The sequence below is a fragment of the Gopherus evgoodei genome, chromosome 2, assembly GCF_007399415.2.
Source record: "Gopherus evgoodei ecotype Sinaloan lineage chromosome 2, rGopEvg1_v1.p, whole genome shotgun sequence".
In the NCBI taxonomy this organism is placed as follows: Eukaryota; Metazoa; Chordata; order Testudines; family Testudinidae; genus Gopherus; species Gopherus evgoodei.
The window spans coordinates 48,144,679-48,161,680 of NC_044323.1; the positions used below are offsets into that span (position 1 = coordinate 48,144,679).

At 39.5% G+C, this 17,002-nt stretch overlaps 1 protein-coding gene across 9 annotated transcripts in view; it reads left to right on the forward strand.

Moving 5' to 3' along the window:
* The window catches only part of PPP1R9A (protein phosphatase 1 regulatory subunit 9A), a 258,577-nt gene extending 243,622 nt beyond the window's left edge, over positions 1 to 14,955 (forward strand). For 4 of the 9 annotated variants that reach the window (XM_030550586.1, XM_030550585.1, XM_030550584.1 and 1 more), the window contains 5 exons: positions 415 to 613; positions 2,843 to 2,962; positions 5,145 to 5,168; positions 6,326 to 6,508; positions 8,062 to 14,955. In XM_030550586.1, coding sequence (XP_030406446.1) covers positions 415 to 613; positions 2,843 to 2,962; positions 5,145 to 5,168; positions 6,326 to 6,508; positions 8,062 to 8,274 — 739 coding nt within the window. In that variant the 3' untranslated portion in view covers positions 8,275 to 14,955. The remainder of the gene's footprint in view (positions 1 to 414; positions 614 to 2,842; positions 2,963 to 5,144; positions 5,169 to 6,325; positions 6,509 to 8,061) is intronic. The other 5 variants (XM_030550587.1, XM_030550593.1, XM_030550590.1 and 2 more) reach the window with 3 other exon arrangements.
* The last annotated feature ends 2,047 nt before the right edge of the window (positions 14,956 to 17,002 follow it).

Sequence of the window (17,002 nt, forward strand, 5' to 3'; positions counted from 1 at the left end):
TCCTTCCCCACTGTCGGAGTCGCCGGCAAGAAGGAACTGAGGAGCGGGCGGGCCGGCAGGGATATATATTGGGCGCCATGGCGGCGCCACTCCAGGGGGCGACCTGCCGGCCCACTGGAGTTGCTAGGGTAAAAAGTTTCCGACGAACGTGCACGCGCGGCGCGCACACCTAACTGGAATGGATGTGAGCAACACATCTCGAAGAACAACAGTTACAAAGGTGAGTAACCGTCTTTTTCTCCCTTTATCTAATAGTATGTTTTCAGAATGCCAATACCTGCAAGTTATTTTAGTGTTCAACCATGTTTTTAGAAGTAATTACTCTTTTTGTAATTATGTTATTTTAAATAATTATTAATTTGTTTATTGAGTTTTATACTGTCACACAGATCCCGGCTCCTTTCTCTTAAACAGGACCACTCGAGAGATGCTGGAGAGCTCAGCAAGCAATGCATCTATGTCAGAGCGATCCTCCTCTCTCCCCTATAGCATACCATTCACATGGTATGGAGGGAGTGGCAGGGGATCCAATTCTTCCAGCAACCTGCCTTCATCTAGCAGCTCAACTGAACCGTCCTCTGAAAATCTAAGTCCAGCTAAAAAAGGGTCCAAGGTAGAAAACAAAAGCTACGATATTCCCAGTATGTGGGAAGCTCAATGCTTCCGGAGAATAAAGAGCCAATGTGGTAATACTGCAATAAACAATGCATGGTGTTCATTGTACAGTAAAAACACATAATTTTTAATACTACCATTCCAGATTGTGTATTCCTTTTTATTCCGTCTCTCTTTTGATGTGTGTTATTAATAAGATAGGTATGATATGCTGCAACATACCAATTGCCACCAGTGGAAAATAGCATTTTTATCCACAGAACAAATGCTAGATTTGTTTATTAAATTACAGATATTTTAGTGGATTTTTCAGGACTGATTGTCGAGGGGAGAGAATATCTCCGTCTAACCTCTCAAAGTGAGATGTTTGCAAACTAAAAAATGTCAATAATGTACACTGTTTGCAGTGTTGTTGTAGCCCTGTCGGTCCCAGGATATTAGAAAGACAAGGTGGGTGAGGTAATAACTTCTTTAGGACCAGCTTCTGTTGGTGGAAGAGATCACTTTTGAACTTCACTGTTAGTTATCTGCCTTTTTTCCACAATAACAAATCTGCCTTTTGCACATGTTGGATATCAGATTTAATTCCATTTCTGAAAATATTTGAAGTTAAAAACATGAATTAGTTAAAATATTTCTATGATTCCTTTCTATGTGCATGAAAGCTTTCAGCATGATAGCCCTAAAATGTATTGTACATAACTTTCCTGTGTTGTTTAATCTGTTTTCATCTGTGGGAAATATTTCTCTAGCAGAATATACCTTGTTAGAGCCTGTGCATGTCACTATTTATCTTGGGCTAGAAAGGAAACTGAAGTGGTTCTGACCCTCCTTTTCAGGAGTGTGACTCCAAGTGACATTCATTTTTCACATATGCAGTAGCAATTTTCAAAGTTTTCAAGGGCATTTACCATTCCTTAGGGCCTACATAGGAATCTACAAGATTGCAGAACTCTGACTGGAAACAAAATCTTGCCATTATGCGGAGAGAAAGACAAGATTACCTGATGTGGATTGAGCAAAGATAGGGCACATAAAGGCGACACAGGGTGTGTGGGGGGGGGTGTATTTTCAAAGGGATAAAGAGTAGTTGGGTGTACCCAACTTTCATGTAATGTCATTATCCCACTAGTTCTCCAGAGGGACTTCCAGCAGAAAAGGGGAGGTCAAGGCTTAATATTCTTCATATTTTTTAAAAGAGCTAGTTGGAAAACGTGTGAATATTTTTGTTGTTTGTTTCTTTGCACTGACTTACACTTTTTACATTATTGCACGTTTGTCTCTGGATTTGAACACCAAGGATGTGGAGCCTGGATCTGTTTGTTTTTTATTGAACCTCAGGCGTGTCAGGAATTTCATAATTTTTGTTGTTTTGAAATTGAACTGTTTTCCAAACTCTAATGCAGATCTGTTGCCAATTGTTGTATTCCCCAATGGTGATTTTTATGAATTTCTAGGAAAACATATGAATCATGGAGTAATATTTTGCTCATCCTTGCTATACAGTATAATATTTGTCATTTCAGTTTTAAGGAAAATAAATGTCTATTTTGTGGTCACTGTTGCAGTGAATAGCAGCGCCTAACATCAGAAGGTTTCCTTTACCTTCTGTCTTATCTAAAGGTTTAGGCAAAGAGGGAAGCACCTCTCATTTCTGAAAGAGTTTATTTAGGGTCCAATCCAAAATGGATTCACAGGATGATTTTCTTGTCTTTTCAATCGTGACTTTCATTTCTCCCTCATAATCCACCCTCTCTCCTACCCATGGTGTAACTGTATGTGATGTGTTTGTCCCAAATGTGTGGAGGGCAGGCATTCTGGAAGGCTGAAAATGCTATTGATCAGCCGTGAGAAGCCGTGAAGTTGGCAGCCTCAAAAGGGGCAGGGAGTGTCATCTCTAAGTGGAAGCCTGGAAAGTGCTCTCAGACATCTTTGTTACTAAGACACTAACCTGGCAAAAATGTCTCTTAAATACATACCACAGTAATATGTTGTTTGCACTGTTTTTGTGGCTGTGTTGGTCTCTCTAATACCACAGTAATAGACATATTACATATTATTTCACAAATCATTAACAGTAATAAAGACTGGGCGTCCTTATAATAATTGGTTCAGTAAATATTGAAATCACTCCTGAACTATGCAAGCCTGGAAGGAAAAAGCAAGTCTCCTACAAGATGTGTGTATAAGATCTTACGTTGACTTTGACCCATCTTTTTGTCTACAGAATTTCACATTCACTGATGACTTCAGTCCCAGCAGCACAAGCTCAGCTGATCTGAGTGGTTTAGGAGCAGAACCGAAACCCCCTGGTTTCTCTCATTCCTTAGCATTATCATCAGATGAGGTATGTCTCTGTCATTCTTACAATGGGCAAGAGTTAATTTGTTTCTCCAACAGGATTTTTCTTAATAAGTATTCAAATGATAGTTTTTCTAGAAAACTTTGTTGGAAAAGAAGAATTTGATTCCTAGTTTGCCTTTTATTACAGTATTTTTCATACTTCAGTATATAAAGGAAATAAAATAGGGAAATAACAAAATAAGATCGGATTCCTAACAGGGCTTTGGAGTTGTGCGCTGGCTCTGCTCTAGCTCCAGGCAAAAACCTGCAGCTCCACTGCTCCGGAGCTGCTCTGCATTCCAGCTCTGGGCTCTGCTCCAAAGCCCATGCCTTTGCCACCATTTCATTTATTTTTTCTATAGTTACATTTAAGTACATGCAAAGGGACCAATATACACAGTTTAATGTCATTTGTTAAAAATAAATAAACTGGGATGCCTTTGAGGGCATATGGAGTGTGGGCTAGCTAGGTTGTAGAGTTATGGTGTAGGTAGACTAGCTGGTGAAGCCATTTATGATTGAATTTTAAGGACCAAACTTCAAAGGTGCCTCCACCCAACCTCTGTGTGTGTGATGAGTTAAAAAAAATCACCCGTCTGTGCAGTTTTTGCACATTATTACACGTCTATAATATGTAAAATTTATACCATGTACATTTGCATTCAAGTTGTGCTTGGTTTGTGCATGCACAGTAGAGTTTACCTAAATTCTGTGCTGTTTTTTGACCAGAGGTTTTCTTGTTTTGTTTCTTTGTGTTAGTGTGCAAAAATTGTGCCCATTGGATTTGGTGCCAAAATTACATGTCACAAACAGAAGCTATGTTTTGAAAATGGGGTCCTAAACCAAGCTTGCTAAAGTCACTGGGCCAGCTCTTCTGTGGAGCTACAGTTATTTACACTAGCTGAGATGTGGACTACTGACTCACTGAGCAGCAGATCATGTCTAGGTCTCATGTGAACCCAGATGAGGTGCAGATGAGCATCTCTATCTTTTTGTAAACACAGAACCTGTAGTACACTGTACATGTTATGGTGAACTCCATATTTTCTTCTGTGAGATACATGCCAGAATTTTCTCTAGAGAGCTTGATTTTGAAACATCTGTTTCTATTATTTTTAGGGCACTTATGTTTGTTATTAATATACTACTACAGACTAATATTAATGCTTGCTCTGCATGTGTTTAAAAGGAGATGACTGTTACATACAGCCACAGTTATCAAAGTTTAAGTCTACAAGGCTAGAAGTCCTATAGACACTACTTACTATGGTAGGAATATTGCTGCTGTTTAAGAGTAGATGTTTTCTGTGCCCACAGTAGACTACCGGGCAGTGGTCATGTGAGAATTGTCTGTACTAATGAGAATAGCAAACTGTAAAGATCTGTTCATTTAGGCTCATTCATTCTACATGATCTTTCTGTTTTGACAGTACATTTCAATAAAACCTACATTATTAAATATTTGCTTTCTTATTATTTCACATAATTCTTATTGTGCTATGTCTCTTAGTGTAGATAATACTCTGTATCTGGTACTCCAAATGATAAGTTTTTAAGCCCTGTCTCTGCAATATCTAATATAAACAGGCCTATAAAAATAAAATAATGGCCTCTCTGTCCTCTGCTGCATACTAAATAGCAGTTTCTGAATCAGTCAGTGTGTCCACTGGGTGCTGCAGAGGACACCTACCCAGCCCTTGTTGTAGGGGATGCTGCTTGGATGAGTCTTTAGCCATTCACTGCTGACTGCTACAGACCTGGGGTTATTAGTGGCACTGCCAGGAACCTCTTCCACAGACCTCCCTGCTGGAGACGACATAACCACTTGTGAGGCAAAAGAATGATAAGCAAGGGGGGAGGAGAAACACACATTCTTATTCCACTTCACACCCCAGAAATTGAAGGTCTTTGCTGCTTCCATTGTAGTCATCAGCAAAGCTCCCATTGACCAGTGGTGCAGGATCAGGACAGGCCCTAACTACGAAATTGTGTGCTTTGTAGTTAAGCTTTTAGCATAACCTTTCTGGGTTTGGAAATAGTTTTAAAAGCGCTGTTTTTCAATAACCAGATGTGTTTGCAAATCGCGGTGCTGCCCTTGCCTGAATTCTCTTGCACGCTGTTACATGTTCTGTATTTTGTTTCTATAATGCTTTTCTTTCCCATTTCTTTGTTGCTCCCTCACTCAGAGCCTGGATATGATTGATGATGAGGTGAGATACTAGTGAGCTCTTTGTGGTGGACTGTGTGACCGTGGCGTGGCAATTTGTCATCTCATTTGCAGATTTGCATTTTTGATCTTATTCTGTTGTGTGGCAAATCTCCCTCTTAAAGCACAAACACAAGCCCACAGGTGTCACCCTTCCTGCTGCAATTTTTGGGCTTATAGCAAATTACATTCCTTGTGGTTTATTGAGGTGTTTTGTGGGGGCTGCATTTCAGCACAAGTACCCTGGACTGAATCCTCCGCTGTGCTGAGCTCATGCTTGGTGCAGAGTAGGCAAAAGCTTAGGCTTTAGGGTTTATGCCATCTTTCCCCATCCCTAATACAGGGCCTGCTAGGGCCTGAAACAGCCCCCAGTGCAATTTAAACCAGCCTAAAGACTGTTCTAAATTCGCCAACTGCAGTAGTCCCATAGCAACTGCTTCACTGATCAAGGATTGATCAGAGCATCATGTGTTCCAGCTCAATACCAGCATACCCCACATGCGGCACAGGGGGGAGGAGCTATGCCAGCTTCACATCACCCAGGAATCCCCAGCTGTCTCCTTTAGTATAGCTTTCCTGCTGTTTCCTTCACACAGCACAGAGCAGCCAAATCAGGGGCCAAGGATATGGCTTAGTGTCTGTTGTGTACTGTGACTATGTGTCTTCTTATAGTCTTCCATAGACAATAACTTTGGCTATTTATTATCATCATCTTGAATTTTGGAGTGGTTTTTTTAAGGAATTTTTTGAATTTCATATTTTAAACTTTCCCAACATACTGTAATGCTCCTTTAAGGTAGACCACAACATTCCAGTATATCCTTAAAAACATTCTGTCCAAAGACATGTTAAAAGATTAAAACCTGGAGAAGGGATGGGAATCTTCCCATTGTGAGTTATGCCGCCTAGCCCTAGCCAGTCATTGTCTGTGACTTCCTCTTTCTTGTGCCTGCATACAGAAAACTAAAATTACCAAGCTATTTCTGTTGCACTATGTGATATCTGGGTAGATACCGTGTAATACATTGGTGTATAACTACTGAAGTGTTGTAATGAAGATAGTACAAATACCTCTACTGTAGTGTTGCAAGTATGTGCAGCAATATGCCATTGCTAGTCAGTTTTGCCCTTTTAATTATATGCATCATATTTTTGTCACAGATCCTTGATGATGGACAGTCTCCTAAACACAGTCAGTGTCAGAATCGTGCTGTCCAGGAATGGAGCATACAGCAAGTTTCCCACTGGTTAATGAGCCTCAACTTTGAACAGTATGTTTCTGAATTCACCGCCCAAAACATTAATGGAGAGCATCTCCTTCAGCTGGATGGGAGTAAGCTTAAGGTAATGGACTATCTTGGGGACAAACTTTGAACGTTGTGTATTGTCAATTGGAGATATTCTTAGAGAAAAAGAGAATTCCTTCGGAGTACAGAAAAGGACTGTGTATGGAATGAAGACAGACTATAATAACAGACATGGCACAGAGGGCCAGAGTGTTACTAGAATCATTTAGACCCGTTTTTTAAAGAAATTGAGGCCCATTTGCTTTGCAAAAAATGTGAGTGTACAGTTTACCCACATTTGCATGCACAGATCAGATAACTGCATACATAAGTGGTATTTGAAGGCACAGATTTCTCATCCAACTCCATTTTGTAAAAACGTGAGCTATGTAGGATGTTAAATATCAGCACGGAAGTAGAGGTAAAATATCTGTAGGCTTGGCAGAATTCAAACTTTTGTTATAATTTCAGCAAATAATATCTGTTTATTGTCAAGCATTTTTTCCAGTTTGCATTGATTTCAATTTTCACAGTTGCAAGAAATTACGGGTGGGTGGGTGGGTGGGTCAGAGTAATTATTTAATGAGAGTGTATATACTGAGATTCAAGAAGTTAAAACACAAATTGTTAACAGCACATTTAAGGATATTTACTTGGTATATTTTGAAATCAACCTCCGATAAGTTCTCAAGCAGCATTTTTCTCACTTTTGTCTATCTGTTAATTTCTGTTGTTACCAATGGAAATATTTTCCCCCAGTTTGTGTGTGTATGGTGAAATCAGCGTTTACTGACATTTACCAATTGAAAAAAATCAAATCCTTCCAAGCCTAAATATTGGACTGCTGGTGAAGAGAGTGTCATGTGCAGCTTTATTTTTCTTCATCAGTCCATTTATATGCTTCATTGTCAGTCTCTTTCTACCACACATTTGTCTTCATATGTATCAGGGAAGGGGTTGACCATGGATAGTATATTAGAACTAGATACACAGTTTAAAAGTTTTGATATACAAAGTGTGCATTAATTTGTTGCAATGAAATCATGAGCATATTGCTGATAAAATAAATAAAATCAGTTGTTATAGGGGCTCAGCATATGTGAAATTCAGGCCCTAAGTGTCTCAGCTGGGCACACAACATTTACCAACTATTTGAAAATTTGGCTTTTAACCTTTCTGTAGCTCCAAGATTTTTTATGGGGCAGAGAATGGTGTTGTGACAAAAGCAAAGGCTGGGACTTAGGAAATATGGGGTCTGTTCCTAGCTCTGCCACACACTTCTCTGACGCTGGGCAAATCACTTTACCTCTGTGTACCTGTGTTTCTCAGTTGATCAGAATCTTGAATATTCTATAAAGTGTTTTGATTTCCTTACGTGGAAGGCAACATACAATAGAAGGGCAAAGTATTATTATTTTCAGTGCACTAACTTGATGTCATGAACTCCTGTTTCCTAGCTGACTTTAATTCAAGTTTTCACTGTCTTCAGTTTAGTTGAGTTTGTTCAGTTTTCACTGTCTTCTGGTTTGAGTTATTTATTTAATTTACATAATTTGGCCATAAACGAAACCGTATGGGATTCTTTAATTCTCTTTCTTTCTTTAATATTAGACCCTTGGTATGACATCTTCCCAGGACAGAGCAATCATTAAAAAAAAGCTAAAGGAAATGAAAGTGTCCATCGAGAGAGCTCGAAAAGCTCAAGAAAAAATGGAAAAGCAAAGGGAAAAGCTTAGGAAGAAAGAACAGGAGCGGCTTCAAAGGAAGTCAAAGAAACTAGACAAGTCTTCATCAGATGCAACAGAGGGCGCTAATGAGCAATGATGAGCCAGAACTACTATTATGTTAGTTAATGTGGAGATGATTCAGGCAAAGAAACTCAAGTTGTCTACAGTACCCCTCCCATTTTCTTGTGGTCATTACACAGGAATATGTACACAAATATGATGCTATAAATAGAACAAATAGGGAAGTTTATATTGTTTGGCTACATTTTCCTGCAGTTACAATACATGCTCTTATTTTTGATCTGCTGAACAATCCAAAACCATTATTTTATTTTATTTGTTGTTGTTATTTGCAAGCCAGGTATCCTATTTTGGAGAAACATTGAGGGGTTTTCCTTTCAAACTGCTATTTTGTATTGGGCTGGTTGTTTTTGGTCACATTGGTAACCAGTGTGACAAAGAGGGATGTGGTTCATTGCATCACAACCACATTTTGAACAGGATCCCTAGTGGTAGATTGCAATGATCAGTGGAGATTTTTGAATTTGGGAAACTGGAGTAGTTCTCACATCTGTTACCATTGACTCATCTTTGTAACTGGAATCTCAGCTCTTTTACACGATTCTGATATTTAGTTCTATCTGCTGGAACAGGCTACAGCTCGCATCAGTACCTTGAAATGCCACTGTTTTGCAAACTCAGTTGTTCAGTGACTTGTAATTATATGCTGGAGATAAGGACAGGAGAGTCATTATCCTTTCTGGGCAAAAGAGGGGAGGTTGACACTCTTGTGAACTGTACAGTAATTTAATACGAGAAGGAGGCAAAGCTGCTTTACAAGGGGTTCTGAGGGTAACATTTATCCTCCCAATATCTGAGCAAGGCTGACTTTCTAACCCTGGCAAAACCGATAGATCTTTAGAGTACACTGGTCATTGTGCTCATGGGGTGTACAGATAAACTTTTCTGTAACACGCGATAAGCTTCCTTTATAAACAAATTCTGAAAAAAAAAAACCTGGGTGTTTGGAGGGGGTTGTATTTTTAAGGAAAATACCACGTCTTCAGATTCCGTCTCCACTGAGTGCTGGGGGGCAGTGAGCTTTGTGCTCTGACCTGCAGGGCTGTGATCTAATCACAACTGTTGTCTGCTGAAATGATCTCCAGATCTGAGCCTGCTAAAGGCTTTCAGTTTTCAATGAAGTGCAATTTAAAAAAAAAGAAAGAAAGCAAGAAAGAAAATGCTGTTCAAAGAAAAACAAGATTCACTAATATTAAGGCCAACTAATATTGGCTGCAATATGGAAGAAGACTACTAAATGCAAAGCTGTCATGCACTACCTGTTTTAAATAGAGTGTCCTGAGGACACCCCCCACTAAAAATTCAGCGTTGAAGCATACTTTGCAGAATGTTTGGAATGCTTAAAATTGGCTGTTGCGCTACGTACTTCAGAGATTTCTCGTATATAGATATGTCTATTAATGAAGCAAACAGTATAATCTGGCACTATGTGGTATTACAGTCTCTTAGCAGCCTCTGTTTAAATTTTCATTATTTCACCAAATGAATTGGAGGACAATGAACAAGCTTGCATAATGGGAAGATGAAGATATTACATTATTGCTTTATAGTCAATGCTTACTGTGTAGTAGCATTTATAGGTTATAGCAACATCCATTCCCTTCAATGCATTCCATAGGTATTGACATAAGTACTAATCTCTGTAGTCCGTCATGCCAGGAGTTAACTCTTGTTTTGTTAGTTATTGATGCAAAATGAAAAACTTGGAGTTTCAGCAGACTGAAAGTTAACTGCACATGCTGAATGATTTTTAAAGGGATTTTTTTCCCCATCATATATTTTGACATTTACCTTTTTTTTTTTTAGCTCTTCTGAAGCTCAGAGTTCTGGAATGTCTTATGCTATGCTCATGTTAGCTAACATTTGTCAAAATTTCATTTTAATGATAATAGTATTTTTACCTGTAGAAAGCTCTGTAAATAGATACAATTTAGTTCATTCCGTATGAATCTGACAAATCTACTTAAGTAATGGCTTCCTTTTTGTTTCCAAATCTACTTTCTACATGTTTCTAGTATATATTTCATTGATCTATAGACATAAAGTAATGAAACTGCTGTGAAGGAGACTCTATTAAAACAGCACTGATATTTCTGGTAGGTCTTGGTGTTTCCTAATGCTGCCAGAGAGAAAAAGAGGAGAAATATAATTGTGGGGAGAAATCATCTCTTCAGTTGAATCTTTCTATCTCCTTTCTAGGAGACAAATTATACTACAGTGTCATTGCGACCTGGTGAAACTAATGCTCAGTTATTTTAGGAGCTTATGAAGTTATATTTAGGTAAGAGAAAGTTATCTGGAAGAGACTGGAAATGTACTATTTTAAATACAATGTTGATTAATGCATTAGATGATTATTTTCTCCTTAAGTTATGTTTACATGATGGTAATGTTTTACGTGGTTGTGCATAATAGACTGTGGGCGTGTTCCTATTTATGTTCTTTGTTTTCTTAAAAGCCCAAGGCAGACTGTGTGTGTTATGCATTGATTTTTCATTCTTGCTCTTTAGAGCAGCGTCTAGTTAACCTCGTTGTAAATCAGGTTCTGATTCTGCAGATAGCTAATTTGATTTATGTGCTAGTAATTATTGTTTTTACTGTTTTATAGAAACTTTAGAGCTAAATGGTGAATTTAAACTTTTTGTAATTATTTGAGTTTAAAATCTAACTTTAAAAAATAGATTTAATCAGTTAAAAATAAAAGTATAAAATGCAAAGTCACTATTGAAAACAAAGTGGACCAAGCAGTGTCTGAGTTCTGCTCTGCCTTCTATGATAAGGTATATTTGAAGATTCCTTTTTATTAACGATAGTCATTGATGTATGACACACACACAGTCATGTCACAGTCACAGTGGTTTGTGACCAATACAGTTTGAGTGGTTTCGACAAAACCATAAAAAGTTTGTCACAATTTTTCTTTCCCGTATTGAGACATGATATGCATTTGCCCATTATATAGCTAATTAAAAACTCAGAATACCTTTAACCACTTCACTGTAAGCGTCCCCTAAGAACAATGCTAGTTTGGAATAGTGTGTTACCACTATCGTAAGAAGGAAGAGAATGGACAAATGTCCTGTACTGAATGAATAGATGAATCTTCTGCTCCCAGCCTAGCTGGCAGGGTATCTTACACAAATGTGACTCTAATAAGCTACTTCTGTGGCTTCCTGATCCCTGGACAGCCAGTCACCAGTCCCAGTGAGGATTTTAGAGCAGTCTCAGGTATTCTGTAAGGTGTGCTAGCTTCCTAGGGGCTATTCTGCAGCCTGGTGTCCCTGGAGCACATCTACACTCTGGCCATATTCTTTCTAATCCAGCCATACAGCCTATCCCAGATGTACCCCAGTTAGTTATTCTCCTATGCTGGTGCACTCACAGCTAACTGGTTAGGTAACGTTCACCCAGTTTTGTATGTGGTAACTGAGTTCTGGATCTGCTAGTGCCAATAGGTTAGGCAGCCCTAGTTTATGTACCTATGCACATCTTCTAGCTGTGAAAAGACTGTGAAAAAGTGAATGAAGGAGGCAGAGAGTGGGATTTTTCAGATGTAGGAAATAGAAGATGCAAAGGTGCTCTCATAATTTTAGCCCCAGAAAAGCCAGTGTCTGCACTGAAATCCAGCAGTAGCATTGAAACCGTTCTGGAGCAAAAGGCCATGGTTTGTTCTGTACAAACTGCCAAATATGTATGGGTCTCATTCCCCATTGCCTGGTACCTTGTGGAGCCATTTGCATCTGGGCAAGTGAGTGCTAAAGCTGTCATTCTGATTAGGTGGTGTTGGACTCCCACTGTGTACCAGTGTAAATGATTACACCAAGTGCAAAGCAATGAGGAGCTCAGCCCATTTAATGTTGCATAATGCAGATTAGTATTATCCACCGGTTTCTGTATTTCATCTGCCTGCCTTAGCAGAGCTAATGATGTTTATGTACATAAAGCCCATCACTATTAATGGAGTAAAACTAAATAATGAAGCAAAAAAGTAACAAAAGCTGTACAGAGCTGGGTTATGTTTATATATCAGCTTGGGTAGGTGCTTTTATGTCAGTAACCATTTATTGTCCCATGATGGAGCTGAGACAATGCTGCATTTCTAAGCAAGAGTGTTCACAGGATCTAGAGCAGCATTTCCCAGAAGCCACATCAGTCCTCAACTCCCATTGATGTTAGTGGGAATTCAGGATGTTTATCATCTGGCAGCCTCAGGTCTCAGCACGTCCACTATGCGTACAAGCACCAGCTGCCATCCATGCAACTCATCAGCAATTGCTGTTTAGAGCACACACAGTTGAGACAAGCAACCAGAGACAATGATGCCCCACCACAGAAGCTCATCTGCTGATGTGTTCCTTTTGAAATCAAAGAAGGCATAGGCAGCAGTATCATGTTGTGTATGTGGGGCTGGAATATACTGTTCTAGTCTAGTAGCCTGTGCTATGGAACTGAAAATCAGAAGGAAAGTTTTATGTTTGCATAGCCGTATTTCTTTAAAAAGTATCTTAAAGAGCGATTTGTACAGGGTGCCAGATCTGAAATTTAAGGACCGTTTTCAAAAACAAGGTTTGTGTGTCAATTCCTTAGCCGTGTTTTCAAATGGATAGAAAAATTTTGTGTCTGAGAGGGAGACAAGCAAAATGATGTTGTTTTGGGACCTAATCCTGTTCCCACTGGAGTTTTGTCATTGAGTTCAGTGGGGGCAGGATTGAGCCTTTTAATAGCACTTGCTTAGTCCTGTGCTGTACCTCAGCTAGAGAGCAGGCAAACTGGTTTATAGCTTTTGTTCTGTAAGCTTTCAAATCTCAGAAAATCCGTAATTTGGTCCAAAACGCTGAAAAATAGAAAGTTGGTTCTAGACAGCACATATGTGAGCAACTTGGATGTCTTTAACAGTTCAAATGAAAGGGGCAGAGTTCACTGAGAATTTTTTTATCAATGATTCAGAATAATGAAAGAAATTAGCATTTCTAGAAATGAAAATGATTAAGTGATGGGGCTTGTGGTTTGCTTTTTAACAAATACTTTTGCATTTCTGTGTGTACGTAAACATACACAAACTTACACACTGTATTGAAGAGATTAGTAACAGTTAATATGTAGGTAATTGTGAGTTTTCGGGCTACATGCACATAAGACACACATCAAGGGTTCTGATAACATCATAAGAGCAAAGCTCTAGCAGTTTGTACCAGTTGTATAATAACTCCGATGTGTTTTTAGCCTCACTCACAGTTTTCATGTTATGTTTTATATACTTGATGAATCACAAGATTTTAAACAAAAAAATTTATTAAAACCATATACAGACTGTTCCTCTGTACATTCCTCTGCATGTTGTCCTTGTATTCTTTTGGCAGGATAGAATTAGTATTACAAGAAGAAAAACTTTTTGTACATTTTGTAAACTTAGCTTAGATGTCTGTTGGAGAGCTTTGAGCAGTTGATTATGGGGCAGGATTGTGATGTCAGAAGTGACTCATCCAGTCACCACACAATTAGCTATACATCAGGTGCATGTTGCACAGTCCTTTTCATCAAAGCTCTGTATATGTTTTATTGCATTTTCGCACATTTTAAAACTGTCCTATTTGAAAGCTGTGAGATCACAGTCATGAAACTGAGCCGTCAGATTCCCTCCTGGTCCTAAGACAGGCCTTCTTTCACTACCTGGCAGTGGGACTGGGACTTTTGTTATAGTCAGTAAATAATGACTAAAGGGACATGTATGTCTTGTTGGGAGGTTTTGCCTTTAGCTCTTTGTGCTGCTTGTTTCTTTCGGAAATTGGGACTCTTTATTAGGCACAAATCTCCTAATTTATCCAGCTTAATCCTGTGTGGTGTTAAGGGCTTTCAGCACTGTTTGGCTTTGGAGGAAGGTGCTCAGCATTTTACAGGATCAGCCCCAAACTGAGCAAAAAAAGGGCCTAATCCTGCTATTGTTTTCAGTGTGAGTTTTGCCATTGACCACAGAGGGAGCAGACGGGGGTGTAAATGCGGGAAGACTGACAATATTGATGGAGTGTCCAGAAGAAACAAGAATTACATGGCACGAAAGACAATAAGGAACAAATAAGCCTCCTCAAATGGAGATGACATAGTGCACAGTGAACCTCCCCAAAATATATTTGCTTTCCCTGATGCATTTACTGTTATAACTACTGCTTTTGTATTTTTCAGTGATGTTGCACTTATAAATCACTGGTAGCTAACAGGTGTTAATACATATTGCTAAAAGACTGGGCAGCTAAAAAACAGAAATGCACTGTGTGCCACTGTAAAAACTGGCTTTTTATTATTTCTTTTTATCTTAGCAAGGGAGATGGTTGTGTTTCAGAATTTTTTTAAGGTCAAATGTGTATGAATTGCATGTAATCCTGGACTTTTCATTTGAACATCTTGGTGTCTAATCATCTGCATGGAAGAGACAGTAGTGCCCTGTCTGAGCTTGTTCTCTTGTGCTTGGTTAATATGTACTTCTCTGGATCGTTGAGTTTCCAAAAACAACATTCCTTTACATTTGGTTATTTGGAGGCATTCAAAGCAAAACATCATGGTGGCCCTTTGTTTTCTTACAGATTTAAAAAAAAACAAAACAATCATCTTCGATTAAAATTAATTCGTTAGTGTAAATACATTTCTTGCCAATGAGTATTATTGTTAGACAACGAATGCAATAAAAAGAGAACTACTGAAACTTGGTCCAAGAATTTTTATTTAGTCTTCGCGCCTCTGTTGTTCATTCCAGAATTAATAAACTGTTACTCAGATTGGACAACTACTGCCATGTGTTAGGGTCTGTCTATTGCAGAATAAGATGGGATGTGACTTTAAAGCACAATAGCTATTCCAAAGAAGATTAAGCTACAAAAAGGCACTCTTAGTGCAGAAGAAGTGTCCACATGGCAAGCTAGCTATTCTGGGTTATTTCTCCTTGTAGGTGAACACTTAGTTGTGCTTTTGGTGGCTTTCACATAATTGTTCTTCCCTTCCTTTCCCAGCAAGTCTAAAGTTCATTTTAAACTCATTTGTTAGCCGGAAGATCAGGACAGATGGTGCAGGATTCACGTTGGATCTTATTACACTCCATGATTCTTAGTGCTGCAGGTCCTAGTGAGTGCCCCTTCCAGGCCACCCACTTGGACGTCTGGGAAGGGAATCCAAGCCTCTGTGCTTTGGATGCCCCATAGGTGGCTTAAACCTTTGGAGCCTTGGCAGGCTGCAACAGTGGTTTCTCCCTTGGCTTCGCTGCAACATTTCCTGGGCCCTGAGGCTGTCTGTTACCCCTTAGAAATGGAGCTCCTAAGTCCACCTGGCTCAGTCTTCTCTTGGGAGTACTTAGGGATCATCGGTGTCCACGAAGGCAAGCAGGGTGTACATGATGGGAGCTCTCCCCACCTGCAAGGCCCCTTACCCAGCTTGTGTGACCTTGCTCTCTCCTGCCTGATGCTTCCTAATGGGCACCCCCGTTCCAATGAGTTCCCTTATTTAAACAATGCTTGGTCACCTACCTGCCTTCGTTAGTAAGGATGCAGCTGTTTTTTAGCATACCAAGTTCTAAGTACTGTTAAGGTTCCTACTAAGTATTTTCCATTGTCCCTGTCGGGTGTGTACCAGCTACAGGACTGTTGACAAAGGTAGAACAACATACACACAGTTATTCATGACACAGTTGTTTTTCATAATACAACTTCAGAAAATCAACCAGAAATCATAAATTGTAGAGACATTCTCAGTGCATCACAATTCTGTTTAAAAACCATACTACCACGGCATTATATGGCTGATTTTTCTTAATGCAGTGTTGAAATGTAACACGTGCTGATATATGATCTTCCTAAGTGGACCTAGAAAATAGGCCACTAGCTAGCAGTTCAGTGCAACGTAAATCGTTGAGGCTAACCATGGCAGAACTTTTTAAAGAGAGCTGTATCTCTTTTGGTAAGGCATGTACAGTATCACGTCAATTCACTCGTCACCAAACTGAAAATTGTAATGGCCATTTCTCAAACCACCTGATGGTGCTGTTCTGCTCAGCACAAATTTAATAACTGTATATAGCTGAAGTAACGGCCATCACTGCAGTGGAGTTACTTCTGGCAGTATCTAGACCAAAATAGTCACCATTGAATCTCTATGGAAAAGATTCTGAGTTCAGGCTCTAAGTTTCCCAACAGCTGGTGTCACCAAGTGTCATGTTTCAACACTATGGTCACCACCTGCAAGAGGGTGAAAGGATCATTTTAACCCTTTAAACAATAAGGTACTAATGGTGTACTTGTTTATTGGTAGATTGTATAACTCGTTCTTCCAACCTTGCCCCCGTCCCGCCACTCACACTCTCAACACAGTTGCATCTGTCCATCCTCCCTGCCACTCCCACCGCAAACTGGTTCTATGCAGGGTATGTCTACACTACGGGATTATTCCGATTTTACATAAACTGGTTTTGTAAACCAGATTGTATAAAGTCGAGTACACACGGCCACACTAAGCACATTAATTCGGCAGTGTGCGTCCATGTATCGAGGCTAGCGTCAATTTCTGGAGTGTTGCACTGTGGGTAGCTTGCTCTCTCCTCTCAGGCAGGAGAGAGCAAGGTCACACAAGCTGGGTAAGGGGCCTTGCAGGTGGGGAGAGCTCCCATCATGTACACCCTGCTTGCCTTCGTGGACACCGATGATCCCTAAGTACTCCTATGTGACTAGCTATCCCATAGTTCCCGAAGTCTCCTCCGCCCACTG